Here is an 18,676-nt window from a genome sequence, read left to right on the forward strand (position 1 = left end):
TTGATTTTTCCGAGTTTTATCTTGTTCAAAATATTTCCGCTAATTAATTGTTTCTCTGTTTCACTTTCACTTTCACTCTCTATCTCTATCTATCTAACCATCTATTTGTTGAGCTTTAATTTTCAATTTTTCAATTCCTCTTTTATTATTGGGCTGCTTTCAATTTTTTTTCTTCAATTGCTTCACCATTTTAATGATAATAATAATGAAATTTAATACGTTTGCTGTTTGTTTGCTTGTTTGTTTCATCATCATCATCATCATCATCATCATCATCACCATCATCTCAACATTAATGGTCATCATAATTTAAATTTTCATAAATTAGATTGCCGCCCGTCCAAATGCACATAATTTACGTTGTATATTCCGTGTAATTATTGTACCAATGGATCCAATGAAATTATTGGAACAAGATCGTCATACATTTGAATATTTCTATCAACAATGTTGTAATGATATTGTTTATGAACGTTTTGTACCGGAAATTCGTTATGAAATTGCCATTCGTTTAGCATCATTGCATATAATTGAACATGTTTTAAGCCATCATCATCATCATCAACAACAACAGCAGCCACAATCACAATCACAATCACAAAAATTGAAAACATTTTCAACAACAACCATAACGACAGCCGAAACAACAACAACAACAATACAACCAATGAATCTGAATCAATTGAAACAAATAAATCTTAAAACATTGGATGACGAATATGGATTGGAAAATTTTGTACCAAATTCATTATATAAATCAATGAAACGTAAAGAATTGATACGTTTATTATTACATTCCATTAAATTGAATCAACATTTATTTGTAACAAATTCAACAACAACAACAACAACAACATCTACTAATAATTTAAATGATTCACAACAACAACAACAACAACAACAATTGTTGAAAAATAAAATGGATAATAAAAGACAATATTCAAATCCATCATTAGACACAATGACAACTGCAACAACAATTTGTTCATCATCATCATCATCATCATCATTGTCATCATTAAGTCGTTTAAATAGTTTTAATAATCATTATCATTATAAAAATCGTCAACCATCCATAACATCATTGCAAGCGAAATTATATTTTTTAAAAATTTTATCCGAATTACCTTGTTATGGTGCCAAAATGTTCATTACAACTAGAAAATTAATGATGAATGATAATAATGATAATAATATGGTTGAACATTACAATGTGAATGAAAACAACAACATCAATAATAATAATAATAATAATAGTGATAATAATGTGAACATTGTAAACATGAACAGTAAACGTCACACAAATAATGAATTGATCAAGAAAAAAAATTTAAATGTTGGTGATATTAAACATATGAAACGAAATCAATCGGCGACAACTACTGTAATGAATGAAAAAATCATTATTATAAATCCAAAATTTGGCATTAGTCATATGAATAATAATCATTTGAATCCAGTTTCATATCCACAAACAATAATGAAATTAGAAGATATTCAATCAATACGTGTTACACATAATGATCAAACATTGTTGAATGATGTGGAAATTTATGCCAATCATACAACGGTTGGAAATGTAAATGCAGATTTTATCATATCATTAGATTCGAAAGAAACCGAAGAATTTCTATTATTTGTACGTGCATATCAATCATTATTGTTGATTAATAATTTACATAATAATGATAATGATAATGTGAATAATGGAAAAAATTTAAATTCAAATACAAATAAACAACAAATGTTGAATGTTAATGAAGAAAATTTAAAACAATTAATCGAACGTTCAACATTGAAAATACAATGGGAATTACCACGTGAATGGTGGAATGATGGTGCGCCAAGATATTATGGTCATCATAATGTTTTAGCATCCGGCTGGAATTATGTTCCTTCCAATAATAATGATGGTAATGGTCAACGAAAAATACATCAAGCTGATTTATCGATACCACCACCATATTATTCAACAAAAATGGTAAATCTTTGTCAACAGAAGCAGCCAAAAATGATGATAAAATCGATGGAAATTAGAAATCCAACAAAAATACCAATTATTATAACGACAGATTTAACTGCTAATAAAACAACTGAAATAATTGAATCAATAGATTCGCGTGATTCACTGCTTTATACAATGGAAGAAATGAATAAAAATCTAGAAGATCAACTTATCAATCGTTATGATGGTAGACCATTATCAGTGGATATGCCAAGTTTAATATCAATGGAAATACTTGAATCACATGGTCCGGGTCGTCAACAAATAGATGATGATGTGATGGTAATGAAATCTGAATCTAAATGGCAACAAAAACAGCAACAACAACAACAACAAAATGTGGATCAAGTTTTACAAAATGTTAATGAAATGAATCGTATATTGAATGATACGGAAAAATATCTTGATCAAATGATGATGAATAAGAAATCTACAAAAACGGAAATGAATGAAAAAAGTATGTAGATGCCTGTTCTGTTGCCTATCCTATATTTGTTCATCAATCAATTGATTTTTTTCTTTTTTTTTTGGTCCAAATTAGATATCATTCCCGATTTGACAAGTGATCATCATTGGAATCATAATCATGAAACAGAAACAGCAACAAAAACGAAACAATCAACTTTATTATCACCATCATCATCATCATCTGAAAATAATGATATGTTACTTATACCGAAATTATTACAAGCTGAAACCGATTTATTGGATGCAATGAAATCATTGGACGATGTAATCATTATGAATCACAATAATGACAAAAATGAATCAACGAACAATGTTGAAAATGATTATCGATTAGATCTTGTGGCCATACCACCACCACCACCACCACCAATATCAGGAGATATCAAATTGGATGATGCACAACCACCACCAACGCCTTATAAAGAATTGGCTGAAATTTTTCAACCATTAATCGTGATCGATAATGAAACTACTGATTCATCATTGGATCAACAACAACACCAGCAGCAGCAAACACAAAATTCACAGGAAAGAGTTGTAGCTGAATTAGATATGCTTTGTGATAGTTTAATGGCAATGAAATCACAGAATCAATCATCATTATTGTCATCATCAACACAAATGGTGGCAATTTGTAATGATGATGACAATAATAATCATACAATCGGTATTAACAACAACATTGGTGGTCAACAACAATCGTCATCATATGATTCATCATCATGTGATGAAGCAATCATATCAAGATCACCATCAAAAACACCAACAATTATTATTAATGATAATGATCATGATGAGGTTGAAGAATTTATCAATTATTCAAATCTTGTAATACCACCACCACCATCATCATCATCACCGCTGGAATCATCGTTAATGTTACAAGAACAATTGAATGTTATTGAAAAATTTCGTCAAGCAACTGATGATGTGAAAAAAATGTGTACATTATATCATGATGTTGCGACCGACAACAACAAACAACAGCAACCAGAACTTCCACAACAACAACAACAACAACAACAACAGCAACTGGATGATCAGCAATTATTTCATCATCCACAGCACGAATGGCTACAACAATTAGCTATGGCTGTACATCAGCAGCAGCAGCAACAGATATTATCTGACTCCGGTAATAATAATAACCGACAATATTATTATTGCAATATACCACAACAATATTCATCATTACCAACATTATATAATAGTAATAATCAACAACAACAACAACAACGACAACAACAATCATCGACAATGGATGAATCAACATTGAATCAACAGAATTATCCAACCAATGATTTACATTCAATCATTCTACAATATCAACAACAACAACAACAACAGCGAATGGATCCAAATGGATTAATCTCGAAAAATATAACAAGATCACAATCATTGAATCAATTTGATTATCAACAACAACGACAGCGACAGCAATCAAATTGTTATTATGATAAAAAAATGGCTATGATGACACCACAACCATCACCACCAATGGATATTTTTCACCACCAAAAACAAGGCCCATTACAACAGCAACAACAACAACAAATTCAATATAAACAAAAACCACCATTACCACCAAGTATAATGGTGATGAAAGAAAAACATCGATTACGTCAACAACAACAACAACAGCAACAGCAACGTAAAAATGAAAATTTTGAACAACAACAACAACAAATTCAATGTTCATCACAATCGATAATCGATCAAAATAATCAATCAATATCGATGAATATTGGACGTAGATCACCACCAGCTTATCATCATTATTATCACCATCATCATCAACAACAAAATTCACCACAAGATGGTAGCATCACTCCTAGCAGTATAGAGGATGCTTATATGAATGAAGCGGCATTAATAGCAGCGGCAATGCAACAATCATCTACATCATCTGCATCATCATCACCTGGACCAATAACAATGGTTAATAATAATAATTATAATTATTCAACAACATTGTTTGGACAACAACAACAACCACAACAACAACAACAACAACAACAACAACAACAAATTTATTATCCTTCTAATTTGGGGATGACTGCTACAAAATCACATATTCAAAATAACAACAACAGCAGCAATGGATCTTTATCCGGAACATCATCGATTCAAAATAATTCAATCATAATGCCAACAACAAATAATCAATCACAACGACAGCATCAGCAACAACAGCAGCCAAATCGTTATCATCAAATACGTGAATCGAAAAAAAGTTGTTTTCAAACAAAAGAAATGGAAGAAATATTTATACAATGTCAATATGATATTGATATGTTATTGGCACGATTAGAAGAGGTTCATGAACATCGTATTTCATCCAATAATAATGATAACATCTCACCATCATCATCATCATCATCATCAACAATAACAACAACAACAACAACAACAGCAACTGGTGGCAAACCATTAATGATTGGATCATTGACAGCAAAAGAAACATTATTAGTTGAATCCAGACATTTTATAACGGCATCAAAATTATTTGTTAAATGTGCAACAGAAGGATCATTACAATTAATTGATTATCTTACTGAATGTGTTGGCCTATTGGAACGTATGTTTATAATAAGTGAAGATATATTATTAGGTGATACAACAACAATCATACAATCACCGGCACAAATTACTTGTCTAGTTGATCGTTTGAAAGAAGTTGCAGCAACATATGCATATACTGTTGATGTTGTAAGAAGATTAGTTAATCATAATCCACCATATCATGATCAGAATGATGATCATGATGATAATAATAATAATAATAACGATAATGATAATGATAATGATAATGAAAATGATCAAATAACTAAAAATCCATATCTAGATCTATTGATGACTCATGCAACAGGATTGTCAACTAGTCTCAGTACATTGATGCGTACATTACGAACAATGAATTGACCATTTGACCTATTGTTTTTTTTCCGGATAATTTTATGTATTATGTGGAATGAAAATTGATGCAAAAAAAAATGAATAAATAAATGAATCTTTTTTTTCATTTTTTAATTTATTAATTTTTTAAGAAAAATTATATTCCAAAATTGACGATTGATTTAGTTATTTTTCGATGTTAAATATATGTTAATTAATTGATGACGGCAATATAATATAATAATGAAAATGTTTCAATTTCAATTGTTAGTGTGTCGGTGTTAATAAAATAGTGGACAAGCATTTTTTTTTCTTCTTTCTTTTCTTTTTTTTTAAATTTCTCTCACTCGATTTTTTGTTTTCTCGATTTCTACCTGAAAATGTTTTTTTTTGCTGAAGATTTATTTTTCTTATTTGATCCATAATTTAACAATCGAATGATGATAACGACAATGGCATTGGCATTGATAATGGTAATGGTAATGGTGATGGCATTGGCAATGGCATTGGTTTTGGAATCGATAAATGAATTGGTTCTGGACATGGCATTGAAGCAGGCATAGGCATAGGCATTGGCATCGGCATCGGCATTGGTAAAGCCATTGGTTTTGCAACCGGTTGTGCACATGGAACCGGCATCGGCATCGGCATCGGCATTGGCATCGGTACAGCAGTTTTCAATGGTTTTGCAGCCAATGACAACATGACTGGTAGTTTCAATTTAAGTCTGTTTGCGAAACGTTTTTGTATTTCAGCTATGCTTTCTGTACTTGGATTCGATGTTCTTAAGTCTCGTTTGAATAATCCATGAAATTTTCCATTGTCCTGATTTAAAGAATCTTTTGCAGTCAATAGATCTTGTCGTGTGCTAAAATCTTGATTTTGTTCATTTCGTAACAAAGCACCACCAAATAAACCGAAACCTGGAACTCCAGGAACTCCCGGTACTGGAACTGGTTCCGGTACCGGTAATGGAACTGGTCTCGGTACCGGTAATGGAAGTCTAATTGGCAATGGTAGAGGTGCAGGAACAAATTCTGGTACAGGTACTGGTAGTCGTACTGGTGTTGGTACTGGAATTATTCTAACGAATGGAAACGGAACTCTCATTGGAATTGGCATTGGTACTGGTACTGGTGATGGTACCGGCAATCTCAATGGTAATGGTAGTGGTACTGGTGATAAAATTGGTTTTGGTATTGGAATTTGTACCGGTAATGGCAATGGAACTGGTAAAGGTGATGGTTCCGGAATCGGTAATGGATATCTTTTATCTGTGAATACAAAAACCAAAAAAAAAAACAGGTGAAAAAAATTCCAAATCAAAAAAAAAACAAAGGAAAAAGGAAAATTTAAAAATTTTACCTTGTTGTTGGGCCATAACCATTGTGGCCATAAAAGCCAACATCATGAATTTCGAAACTTCAAACATTTTTTCCCAAAGATGAAATACAAAACAACAAAAACAAAACGAAAAAAACCAGAAAACGTATGACCATATTGGTCAGTATCGATCATATTTATATATTGATTGAATTCTGATTCAAAACAATGATATCGACCATTTGTTATTGAAATATAGTGTGAAATATTAATCAATCAATTATAATTATAATTGGCACAACAGAATTACAGTCACATACATACATACATAGACAAATATAAATCGATACATCAAATTGAGAAATTCGAAAAAAAAATGGTAATAATAAAAAAAACTTCATTTGTCATCGATTCGATACGATTGGATATGAATTTGTGTAAATTTCATGAATTTTCAAATCAGTAAATTTCGTGTATAATTGATTAAAATGAAAATTATCATCAAAAAAAAAGAATAAAAAATAAAATGAAATTCATTACAAACACACACACACACACACAAACACACAAAATTTAATTCATTTGTTGTTAATATTTTAAAAAATGAAATAGTCAGATAGCAAAAAAAGAAAAATTATCATGTTGGACGATATGGACTACGTTCATCATCATCGTCATCTGTATCCATTTGACGGTTATTATTATGATTACGATTTCTTGATGATGATGTTAATAATCGGCTTGTTGGATCAGATGATTGTTGATTATTGGCCATTCTTGTAGATGGTGATGTTATTATCTGTGAATATGGACTTTCTTCCTCTTCTATTTCATCAACCGATGCCATTGTTGTTGTTGTTGTTGTTGTTGTCGCTGCTGTCATCGTCGTCGTTGTCGGTGTCGGTGTCGGTGTTATTTCATTTGTTGCCGTCATTTCGGTTGATGAACGTGGCCGTATTTCAATATATTGATTTGGTCTACTTTTATTATTATTATTTCTTATTACTTCATCCATTGTAAATGATCGTCGTTGTTGTTTATTTTTATTGAATAAATTCTCTCTATAATGATAAGTTAAAAATATTGCAATAGTAATCATCAATAATAAACCGATTAATATCGATATTGATACTGTTGAATTTAATTGACTTGATGCTGTTGTTGTTGTTGTTGTTGTTGATTTATTATTTTCATTATTGTCAACAGTATCGATTGTATTGATTGTTTCGATATTTTGTAAATCATCATCATTAAATGTACGAATATTGTTGCTATTTGATAGTAATGGAATCATTGTTGTTGTTATCGTTGTCGGTGTTGTCGTTGTTGTCGTCGTCGTTGTTGTTGTTGTTGTTGTTGTAGTTGGTGTTGTAATAATATGTGCTTTACAGGTCTCATTCCAATCAAATTGAGTTTTATTCATTTTTTGTATATCACTATCAATAAATTCAGTACCATTGATTGAACGTGCACTAATAAGTATTTCTGAATCAATTTCTTCATTATTGAATTGATATTTAATACTATTTCTACCATTTGGATGATATTGTTCCATATCATTATGTTTTAACGATTTTTGTTTCATACAATATTCATCAAAACTTTCCGATTCTATTGAATGCAATGGTCTAATACAAATATCAATTGTATAATTAATATTTGTTGCACCATTTGATTCAAATATTAGTTCCATATTATGTTCCATTGTGCCACTATATGTTTGTTGACAATAAAATGTAGGCATCAATGTTGGTTTTGGTGGCCTAATGTATTGTTTTGTAGTGAATAACACTTGATTTTTAGTGAATGGACCAATAAAACCTTGATTACGAACGGCAATCGATACATTGTATGTTGTATTCGGTGTGAATTGATCCATTATTATTGACGATATATTTTGATTGATTGAATGTTCAATAATTGTATCCGGATTATTTATCGATTTTATTCGCAATATATAGCCTACAATTATGAATGATGAATGTAAATTCAAATGTTAAAAGTGTAAATATTTTATAAATGTTCAAACCTTTGAAATTTCCTTTTACATATTTAATTGGAACCGGTTTCCATTCAAAACGTACTGTATCACCATCAATAACGGTTGCATTCAGATTTTCTGGCCATGCAATTGGCATTGATTCAGGTAAATTGGCCAAAAATTTTTGCGGTTTATCATATGATTCACCATATTGATTACGAGATTGTACATTAACTAACCATTCGATTGATGTATCCAGATTTTCGATTGCAAGTGTTGTATCATTCGTATAGAATGGTCCAACCGTTTTTGATGAATTATTTGCAGCTATTGCTATAATTTTATAACGAAAATCCGGTCCACCGTATTCATAACGTTGTAATGGTTCCCAAACTACCGTTGTAGTATTAGATTCAGCACAACGATATGCTGATAATATTATTGGATTACGTATTGGTACATCATTTTTTGATCGACATGTTTCAATAGTAGAATTTTCACTTGTAATTGTTATGCCTTTATTATTCTTCCAAATTGCTTGGATTTTAAATGAATAACTACTTGATGGATATATTGGCTGTACATTTAATTGATTTCGACGTATTGGTTCAATAAAATCCAATTTTTCCCATTCTGATTCACCATTTTCATCCATATTTGAATATTGGTCATTGAAACGTTTATAAACAATAAAATGAACTGGATTATCAACATTGCTTATATAATCTGGCTGTTTATTATATGGCCAAGACAAATGTGCCATATGTCTACGGCAAATAAGTCTAATATTTTTCGGTGTTGGTAATCGTGGATTAATAGTTGTAGTTGTCGATATTGCTTGTGATGATAGCAATTGATCTGGACTACCAATATGTTGAATATTGATCGATGATGATAATGGTTTATTATTATCATTTTTTTCATCAATTTTTTTCATTTCATTTACATCATCAACATCATCATCATAATCATCACCGATATCAGCATCAGAATAATTATCAACATTTTTTGTCAGCATTATTTTACTTGATTCAATTGACAATAATATTGTCAACAAAACAAAAAAAACGATGGACCATTTGGTCCATATGAAATGTTTTGGATTCATTTTGACCAGTGGGGGGAAAAAAAATTAACATGTAAATGTATCAAACACACTCATTCATACACACACACACACACACACACACCCAAAAAAAAAAAAACACAGAGAAAAAAAGTCAAAAAATTTTCATTCAATATAATGATAAATTGATGAAAATGACAACGAAAATAAAAAACGGTTATTATAATAATCTAAACAAGAAAAAAAAAATGAAAACAATTTTTGTTTATTACAATCTGTGTGTGTGTGTGTGTGTGTGTGTGATCTACTCCTCATTGATAATTTTTTTTTCTCCTTTCTCGTTTAGGAAAGAAATTAATTTATCACTAGACAATTCATCTAGGTGTGTCCATAATAGTCTCTCTTTCTCTTTCTATCTTTATCTCTTAATCCATAATCTAGATTTCTGGTTACCATCGATACTATCGAATGTTTTCTCAATTATTAATGATGATGATGATGATGATGTTATTATTATTTTCTGATGTAAATACACTCATACACACATTTCATTAATGTTTGTTTGGTTTCTTTTTTTTTCTTCTTGGCGGTTTTATATATCCAAATAGAATGTGTATGTTTGTGTATGTTTACTCATCATCATCATCATCATCGTCACCATCATCGTAATGATTTGATGGTTTTATTTGTGGCTGGATTCTTTGCATTTTGCGTTTATTTTTTGCTTGCTTGTTTAGTAAGCAATTATTTCACTGTTATCAGGAAAGAAAAAAAAATTTTTTTTTCTTCTAATTGATGATAATAATCATTGAATGATGATGATGATGATGATGATGATTGGTAACTATGGTTTAGCCGATTTTGATTGTTGGTAGGTTGGTTGGTCGGTTGGTTTGCTAGTTGGTTGATAGGTTAAACATTGGTTAATCTAATGTGTGTTGTTTGTTTGAGGCGTTTTTTTTTATATATTGTTTGCAATAGCTAAAAATTGTAAATAAATAATTTTTCAAATCGATGTTATCATCATCAAACCATCAATAAACACATCAAATGTTTATTATTGGACACAAACATACTCTCTCTCTCTCACATACACACACACAACATATGTGAAAATATTGCTTTAAAAAAAACAAAACAAACCAAAAAAAAAAAAAAAAAAAACAAAAAAAAATTTCTATTTCCACCCACCCACCCATTCATTTCGTTCCAAAGATTATCATTTATTGAATTAGAAAAAATTTAGTGTCACATTATAAATTAAAAAAAAAAGAATTGAATATTCGCTGTTTTTTTTCTGTGTGCAGAAATAAATTTTGTTTGTTTGTTTGTTTGTTTTTTGGTTTTCATCGATTGATGCAATTGTTTTGTGTTTTTTTTTCATTATTACATTCAATGATGATGTAATGGTAGACCATGATGATGTGCAGGTAATGCCAATGGTAATGGCAATGGTGCTGGTGCTGGTACTGGTGCTGCCACTGGCAATGCTAATGCAACAGGAATTTTCAATTTATGTTTATGACGAAGCAATGATTCGTCATTCAAATTATCCATAAATTTATCGCCTTCATTTTTTTTTTTTTTTTTAAACAAAAATAAATTCAAATTAAATTTTCATTGTTGAATGAATGAATGAATGAATAAAATAATTTTACCATTTTCATTACGTTTTGACATATGACCAAGTTGTTGTTGTTCTAGTGGATCTTCTTGTTCCTGTTGTGCGGATTCAATGGGTCGACGTTTTTGCATTGTAGGAATATGTTCTTCATCTTAAATGATTGGAAGACAATAAAACAAAAAAATTCATATGATTTTTGCAAATTGATTGATTCATTTTATTCTTACTTGGTTCTGAACGCACTTGTTGTCGTTCATCTCGTAAACCAAGAGCACCAAGTCCAGGTAATAATGGTGTTGGAACCGGTATTGGTCTTGGCAACGGCAATGGAAGTCTAATTGGTAATGGTAGTGGTACAGGAATAAATTCTGGTACTGGTATTGGTATTCGAACTGGTACTGGTACTGGACGTAATCGTGGTGTTGGTAATGGTATACGTAATGGTAATGGAACCGGTAATGCCACTGGTTCTGGTACTGGTAATCTCAATTGTAATGGTAATGGAACTGGTGTTATTATTGGTTTAGGCAATGGAATTCGAATCGGTAATGGCAATGGAAACGGTAAAGGTGATGGTTCCGGAATTGGTAATGGATAACGTTTATTTTTTTCATTTTTCACTAAAAAAAAGATAGTGTCAAAGGAATTTGAATCAAACAATTAATGAATTAATGATTGAAAAAAAAACAAATGAATTTCTTTTTTTTTACCTTCCGATTCTGGTTTTTGCGTTTGATCTGGTTGTGATGATTCTGGTGGTGATCGTTTTGTCATTGAGGGCATAGATCGTCGATGAAAAACCCATGGTTCTTTTCGTGAATCTTTTTCATCATGACCATATACCATTAATACAATGCATGCAAATGCAGCTAATTGTAATAAATGGCCAAACATTTTCATTGATTTTTCGATCGTTGATTTGGATTATTGTCGACAAAATTTAATGAGAAAAAAAAATCGTGAATATGCATATCAAAATAATGATACGAATTGGTATTTATATCAATTTTTTTTTCTTCGTCATTCATTTTGTTTTCATTTAATTTCCAATCAATTCTGTAATGTTTTAATTTGTTTTTAAACATTAATTAATAAAAATTCCATATTTCTGTTTCATTGTTATTGATTGATTGATTGATGAATTGCAAAACTATGACCAAATCGATTAACCAAAATTGACCGATGATCAAAAATTAAACAGATAAAAAAAATTGATTTAATCAATCAATCAATGATCACGTTTTCTGGCTAAATGATGATGAAATCATCATTAAATTAATTAGAAATGGAAAAAAATTGCACCGAACAAAGTGTTTGGTGCAAAAAACAAGAAAAAAAATCAAATCCGATTCCTTATTGAAATTGAAATTCGATTATTGCTTTTACGTCAACAAGAAAAAAAACTAGATGGATTGAACTTCTTAATTCCGAAACTATTTGCTAAACAATAATATTTTCCAGTTTCAATGACCAAATCGATTCATTTATCGTGTGTAGGTCAAAAAAAAAAAAATTGATTAACTTAATCAATCAATGATCACGTTTTAATGAATCACATAGAATGTGCAATAATATAAAATGAAATCAATCAATTGTGACAATGTGAAATCATCATTCATTCAAGTTCAAATTCTTTTCTAATCAATCAATCGATCATCTCAATATATATATATTTTTTTTTATTGATTGAAATGTATCAAACATAAGAGAAAACAAACAAATTTTTTTTTATCTGTGCGTGAGTAAACTTTTATCACTTTTTTTCATGTGGATATGCAATATGCAATAATAATAATGTTTTTTTATGCTGTAAATGATCAAAAAAAAAAAAAAAAAAAAAAAAAAAAAAACAAATGTGTTTTTTGTTTCCATTTTTCTTAGACAGGTTTAGCAATTTATGACTTGCATGGTTGTTGATATTTTTTTATTTTTGTTCACCAGTTAAGAGATGACATTGGATTGACTTTTTATTGAGAATGTAATTAATGTTGGTGAAAATATCTGGTTTTTTTCAACTTTCTATCGATTTAATTCCATTTTTTTTCATTTTTTTTTTTTTTTTGATTAGTGTTGTTTTTTTTCCAACCAGACTACGTCGTTGTTGTTATTGTCAGATTGCATGGATCAAGTATTTTTTTTCCATTTTTTTTTTATTTTTATTTATATCCGATAAAATGTAAACTCGAGTTTTTCAATCTATATAACAGATGTTGTGTGTGTGTGAAATCGACTGGCTCCGTCTATCGGTGGATAAATTGGATAGAAAGTGGAAAAAAAATGAAATTTTTTAGTACAAAAAAAAATGTCAAATGATTCGATTTTTCTCTCGATCGATTGATTGATTGATAATGATGATGATGATGATGAGGATATACGAATCGAAAAATTTGCACCGAAACAAAAACGAAAATTGCTTATTTTAAACTAAATCAAGTGCAAATTAAGTTCGTCCAATTACTCGATGCTATCTCGATAAAAAAAAATCTCGACTATGATCCATATATATCAACATTTATGATAACAACATAGTATGTTTAATCATTTTTTTCTGGTTTAATTTATTAATTGATATAAAAACTGTCGTTGTTGTTCAATCAATCAATCATTCAATATTCAAATTTTTTTTTGCTTTTAACCAATTGATGTAAAAAAAACCAAAAATTATGGAACTTTTTCCATCATCATGGCTGTACGGAATTTTGGCCAATATTGTTCTATTGGTTCTCATATCGATTCCATTGGTGTATTTTTATTCACAATATAGATTCAGCTATTGGAAACGTAAAGGTATAAAAGGACCACCAACCTTACCATTTATTGGAAATTTTCTCCATCCAACTAGGCCTATTCCATTAATGCAAATGGATAATCTTCGTCAATATGGACATTTTTTTGGGTAAATATTTTCGTGTTTATATTTTCAACTCTGATTATCCTTTTTTTTTTGTTAAATTTCAGAATGTTTCGTGGCCGTCAGCCGGTATTATCTATTTCAGATCCGGCCATTATTAAACGTATACTGGTACAGGATTTTCATCTATTCCACAATCGTATGCCAACAACAGATAGTAATGTAGTTTTATCACAAAATTTAGTCTCTGCACGTTATGATAAATGGAAACGTGTTCGTTCAATATTGACACCAATGTTTACCACTTCAAAATTACGTAAAATGGAAGGACTTATGGGTCAATGTGTGGATTCATTATATCAAGCATTGGATCGTTTAGCTAAAACAGAATCATCATTCCCAGTGCATAATGTTATGGGCAATTTTACTATGGACGTTATAGCTAAATGTGCATTTGCAACCGATACCGATGCTCACAATGAAAAGGAAAATAAATTCGTGGTCAATGCACGTAAATTATTGGAATTCAATCTCATCAAAGCATTGTACACATTTTTGGTGCCAATTTTTTTGAAAAACATTCTACAAACATTTCGTATCAAATATTTCTTGTCACCAGAACGAGATTTTTTCCTCAACATTTGTTTCCAATTGATTAAGCAACGAAAACAGAATACAACCGCCAAATATAGTGATATGCTTGAATTGATGATCAAAGCTAAACATGGTAAGGATCGATTGATGGAAGATGATGATAAATTTGATTCATATCATGTGAATGTCGGCGATGAAGAAAAACTACGGGAAGAGAAACTTTTAAGTGAAATTATTGGATCAAAATATCTAAGTGAAGAAGAAATTGTGGCACAGTCTTTTATTTTTTTTATTGCCGGCTATGAAACAACTGCTTCAACGTTGACATTTGCACTCTATGAATTGGCAACGAATCCTGACATACAGAATCGTTTATATGAAGAAGTTAAAGCCATTGTTGATAATGGTGAACCATTGGATTATGATCACGTAATGAAATTGCCTTATCTAGATGCAATTATTGCCGAAACATTGAGGTTACATTCTCCTGTTTTGACATTGAATCGTCAAGTTTCTGCTCGTTATCCTATTCCAGAATATAATTATACAATGGAAAAAGATGAATCTGTTTTCATACCTATTTATGCTATTCATCATAATCCAGAATTTCATCCGAATCCGCTACGTTTTGATCCTGAACGTTTTGTGCCTGAAAATCGTGATAAAATCATACCATATTCATATCTTCCATTTGGCGGTGGTCCACGTAACTGTATCGGAATGCGTTTTGCAATGTCCGAAGCTAAATTAGGCCTTGCAAGATTGATTAAAGATTTTATATTCTTCAAATCATCGAAAACATGTGATGAATTGAAGATTAAGAATGGTTTATTTTTGTTGAAAACCACTCCCGTTTGGGTTGGTGTTAAACGTCGTTAAAAAAAAAATTAACTTTATCGTTTATCAATGAAATAGTTGTTTGATTTCTATCATCATCATTATATACATGATAATAAAATCGATTGACAAAAAAAAAACATTCACAAATCGAGTACAAAATTGGTGCAGGTTTTTATTGTCTACATTCAATCAATCAGACTAAAGACATCATCAATACAAATGTATGAACAAGTAAAAAAGTCAAAAATTCATAAAAATTGCCATTTTAGTGCCAAAAAAAAAACAAAATCCAAAAATCAGTCTATAGATGGTATATGAATCAAACAAACACACACGCACAGAGAGAGAGGGTACAGAAAAAAAACTTGACAAACAAACAAAGGAAAAAATTTGAACGATGAATATTTCAAAAAAAACAATCAAGATCAATAATAATAATAATGAGGTATATATAAATCAATGTTTTTTTTTGATTATCAATTCATTTTTGTTTGATTTGATGGTGAAAACTATTTGAATTTCTCAATCCTTTCTTTCTTTAATTTTTTCTTCATATAACAGCAACAACAATTTTGTCCAAAATAATGCAAAAATTCACCGGATTACCATTGGATTATCCACGTTTTCGTTCATATGTTTATCATTTTATAATCAACAATCAAATGATTAGTGATCCATTCGAAAAATTGATGCTTATCAATCAATTATTACCGACAAATGATGGACATATTTTTGATCGACTTGGTTATTATAATCACGCCGATAATGATGATCAACAATATTCGATATTGATCAATTTAAATAATGTATTAAAAATAATGGATGATTATTATGGCGGTGAAACACGTTATGCATTGGAATTATGTTTATTATTTGAAAATCTTCCATATCTATCAACATGGCCATCATTAATGGCGATACGATCACATTTACATGCTGTACAGATATTTAATAATTTTCATCAAAATCAATGGATCTATTCTGACGATATGATTGAATTTCTTCAAGGAACATTATTATATAAAATTGCTGCATCACATATTCGACGAATATTGGTCAATCGTAAACCATGTATGAAACATTTGGAAATGGAACTTTTCCATTTACAATCATTACATCTGAATGTACGTACCGATACAGTACATCCAATTCATTCATTACAACGTAAAACAACTCTTGATGTTCATTATCAACAACAACAACAACAACAAAAGCGACAAAATGATTATCATCATCATCATTATCATTATTGTGATAATGTCGAAGATTTAGTTGATGATTATGATGGATATTCAATTCAATAGACGATGATTATTTTGAATATTTCTTTCTTTTTTTCGATTTTTATATTTATCAACAGTAATAATAATAATAATATGACAAATTTCAATTATGAAAAAAAAATTTAATTAATATTCATTGGTTTCCAATGATTTTTATGTTCATTAATTGCGAATGGTGTTGGTCCACGTATATTTGGATGTAAACATCTGACATAAATATCATGATATAATTCTTCAGAATTTAATTCTGGATCCGTTTTTGCTGTTTGCATTGCTTGATCAATTCTTGCACGTATATCCTGATCAATTTGTTTCAATTCATCACTTGTAACCAATTCTGATTGTATAATACGTTCTTTAAACGATGTGATTGGATCACGTTTTTGTCGTACTTCTTGGATTTCTTCACGTGTACGATAACTAGTACCAGGATCAGAAACTGAATGACCAAAATAACGATATGTCATTGCTTCCATACAGAATGGTCCATGACCATCACGACATAATTGTGCTAAATATTTGGTTGCTTCCCGTACGGCTAATATATCCATACCATCCACAAAGATACCGGGTACGTAATCACCACGTGTATAATAATCGGAACAAGCAGCTGCACGTTCTGATGATGTGCCCATACCAAAGCCATTATTTTCCGTTATAAATATTATCGGTAATTTCCATAATGAAGCCATATTATATGCTTCAAATACTTGTCCTTGATTTGCCGCACCATCACCACATAATGCTAATGTTATTTCACCTGAATTTGTATATTTTTGTGCTAATGCTACACCGGCACCTAATGGAATCTGGGCACCAACAATTCCATTTCCACCATAAAATCTCTATATGATAATGTGCGAGAAAAAACAATGAATATTCTTATCAAAAAAAAACCGGAAAACTTTACATACATCCGTATAAAGATGCATAGAACCACCTTTACCACGTGCACAACCTGTACTACGACCTGTAAGTTCAGCTAAAACTCCAACGGCATCAACACCACGTGTCCATACCCAACCATGTGCACGATATGCAGTGATGACGGCATCTTTTTTTCTAAAATAGAAAATCCAGATGAAAAAAAGTCAAAGTGGAAAAAAATAAACCATACTTACGTTATGGCATTTTCCATGCCGACAGCAACCGCTTCTTGTCCCGTATATAGATGACAGAATCCACGTATTGCTTTCTCTTTATACAACGTATTCGATGCTGCTTCTAGCCTTCGAATCGTTGACATTTGTTCATAGAATTTTAAGGCATCTTCACGTGTACATAAAACTTCTGTAGCTGGACCTTGTTCTAATCGATGTAATTTAAATGGTTTAATTTGAAATTTAGCTTCGTTAATGGTAGAAAAAAATTTTCCAATAGAATTCACCGGTTTTTTGAATAATAATTGCTGTTTCGAAGAATAGAGGCTGCGCATCATTGTCATCGTCATTATTAAATTCTTTTTTTTTTGTTCTGTTCAGGAATCGTGAGAATGATGATGCAGAAGAAAAAAAAATAAAAACACACAATCATTTAAAAAAAACTAGCTAAACGTAAAGACAAATCGGAACATTCGTCGATCACATGATTTTCATTTCGGTTTACTCTCTTTCTCCCTCTCTCTCTCACTCTCTCTTTTCTGTTTATTTATTAAGATAAATTGAAGGACATGAAAAACAAAAAAAGAAAATTATCAACAAAAAAAAAAAAAAATAAAAAAAAATCACATTGATCAACTATTTCGAC

General features: G+C 30.4%; 6 protein-coding genes across 8 annotated transcripts in view; 2 read left to right on the plus strand and 4 right to left on the minus strand.

Annotated features, from left to right (window-relative positions):
- Positions 1–5,670, plus strand: part of LOC124498943 (uncharacterized) — a 30,530-nt gene extending 24,860 nt beyond the window's left edge. For all 3 annotated transcript variants that reach the window (XM_075731526.1, XM_075731527.1, XM_075731528.1), the window contains exons 6-7: positions 329–2,462; positions 2,547–5,670. In XM_075731526.1, coding sequence (XP_075587641.1) covers positions 329–2,462; positions 2,547–5,395 — 4,983 coding nt within the window. In that variant the 3' untranslated portion in view covers positions 5,396–5,670. The remainder of the gene's footprint in view (positions 1–328; positions 2,463–2,546) is intronic.
- Positions 5,486–6,859, minus strand: LOC124499593 (uncharacterized). The gene is made up of 2 exons (XM_047063536.2): positions 6,734–6,859; positions 5,486–6,642 (listed from the first exon to the last, which is right to left on the minus strand). Exons 1-2 carry the CDS (start codon positions 6,798–6,800, stop codon positions 5,795–5,797), a joined length of 915 nt encoding a protein of 304 aa, XP_046919492.2. The 5' UTR covers positions 6,801–6,859; the 3' UTR covers positions 5,486–5,794.
- Positions 6,860–6,910: 51 nt separating this feature from the next.
- On the minus strand, positions 6,911–10,146 carry LOC124498933 (uncharacterized). The gene is made up of 2 exons (XM_047062768.2): positions 8,721–10,146; positions 6,911–8,653 (listed from the first exon to the last, which is right to left on the minus strand). Exons 1-2 carry the CDS (start codon positions 9,778–9,780, stop codon positions 7,329–7,331), a joined length of 2,385 nt encoding a protein of 794 aa, XP_046918724.2. The 5' UTR covers positions 9,781–10,146; the 3' UTR covers positions 6,911–7,328.
- A 794-nt stretch (positions 10,147–10,940) lies between these two features.
- On the minus strand, positions 10,941–12,470 carry LOC124493793 (uncharacterized). Its single transcript, XM_047056898.2, has 4 exons — positions 12,073–12,470; positions 11,590–11,982; positions 11,397–11,513; positions 10,941–11,306 (listed from the first exon to the last, which is right to left on the minus strand). The coding sequence occupies exons 1-4, from the start codon at positions 12,260–12,262 to the stop codon at positions 11,131–11,133; spliced, it is 876 nt and encodes a 291-aa protein (XP_046912854.2). The 5' UTR covers positions 12,263–12,470; the 3' UTR covers positions 10,941–11,130.
- A 1,234-nt stretch (positions 12,471–13,704) lies between these two features.
- On the plus strand, positions 13,705–16,951 carry LOC124493771 (cytochrome P450 3A8). The gene is made up of 3 exons (XM_047056877.2): positions 13,705–14,258; positions 14,321–15,553; positions 16,213–16,951. The coding sequence occupies exons 1-3, from the start codon at positions 14,026–14,028 to the stop codon at positions 16,949–16,951; spliced, it is 2,205 nt and encodes a 734-aa protein (XP_046912833.2). The 5' UTR covers positions 13,705–14,025.
- A 10-nt stretch (positions 16,952–16,961) lies between these two features.
- On the minus strand, positions 16,962–18,649 carry LOC124493782 (pyruvate dehydrogenase E1 component subunit alpha, mitochondrial). The gene is made up of 3 exons (XM_047056888.2): positions 18,052–18,649; positions 17,845–17,992; positions 16,962–17,775 (listed from the first exon to the last, which is right to left on the minus strand). The coding sequence occupies exons 1-3, from the start codon at positions 18,378–18,380 to the stop codon at positions 17,053–17,055; spliced, it is 1,200 nt and encodes a 399-aa protein (XP_046912844.2). The 5' UTR covers positions 18,381–18,649; the 3' UTR covers positions 16,962–17,052.
- Between the last annotated feature and the right edge of the window lie 27 nt (positions 18,650–18,676).

This window comes from Dermatophagoides farinae, chromosome 5, assembly GCF_024713945.1.
Source record: "Dermatophagoides farinae isolate YC_2012a chromosome 5, ASM2471394v1, whole genome shotgun sequence".
NCBI lineage: Eukaryota > Metazoa > Arthropoda > Arachnida > Sarcoptiformes > Pyroglyphidae > Dermatophagoides > Dermatophagoides farinae.

Coding starts and splice junctions, on each gene's coding strand:
- LOC124499593 (XM_047063536.2), bottom strand. CDS start 6,800: ATGTTTGAAGTTTCGAAATTCATGATGTTGGCTTTTATGGCCACAATG. Junction 6,643..6,733: donor GGTTATGGCCCAACAACAAG/GTAAAATTTTTA, acceptor TTGTATTCACAG/ATAAAAGATATCCATTACCG.
- LOC124498933 (XM_047062768.2), bottom strand. CDS start 9,780: ATGAATCCAAAACATTTCATATGGACCAAATGGTCCATCGTTTTTTTT. Junction 8,654..8,720: donor TGTAAAAGGAAATTTCAAAG/GTTTGAACATTT, acceptor TCATAATTGTAG/GCTATATATTGCGAATAAAA.
- LOC124493793 (XM_047056898.2), bottom strand. CDS start 12,262: ATGAAAATGTTTGGCCATTTATTACAATTAGCTGCATTTGCATGCATT. Junction 11,983..12,072: donor GCAAAAACCAGAATCGGAAG/GTAAAAAAAAAG, acceptor TCTTTTTTTTAG/TGAAAAATGAAAAAAATAAA. Junction 11,514..11,589: donor ACAAGTGCGTTCAGAACCAA/GTAAGAATAAAA, acceptor CAATCATTTAAG/ATGAAGAACATATTCCTACA.
- LOC124493771 (XM_047056877.2), top strand. CDS start 14,026: ATGGAACTTTTTCCATCATCATGGCTGTACGGAATTTTGGCCAATATT. Junction 14,259..14,320: donor CAATATGGACATTTTTTTGG/GTAAATATTTTC, acceptor GTTAAATTTCAG/AATGTTTCGTGGCCGTCAGC. Junction 15,554..16,212: donor TTTGCAATGTCCGAAGCTAA/ATTAGGCCTTGC, acceptor TATAACAGCAAC/AACAATTTTGTCCAAAATAA.
- LOC124493782 (XM_047056888.2), bottom strand. CDS start 18,380: ATGACGATGACAATGATGCGCAGCCTCTATTCTTCGAAACAGCAATTA. Junction 17,993..18,051: donor GGCATGGAAAATGCCATAAC/GTAAGTATGGTT, acceptor TTTCTATTTTAG/AAAAAAAGATGCCGTCATCA. Junction 17,776..17,844: donor CTATGCATCTTTATACGGAT/GTATGTAAAGTT, acceptor ATTATCATATAG/AGATTTTATGGTGGAAATGG.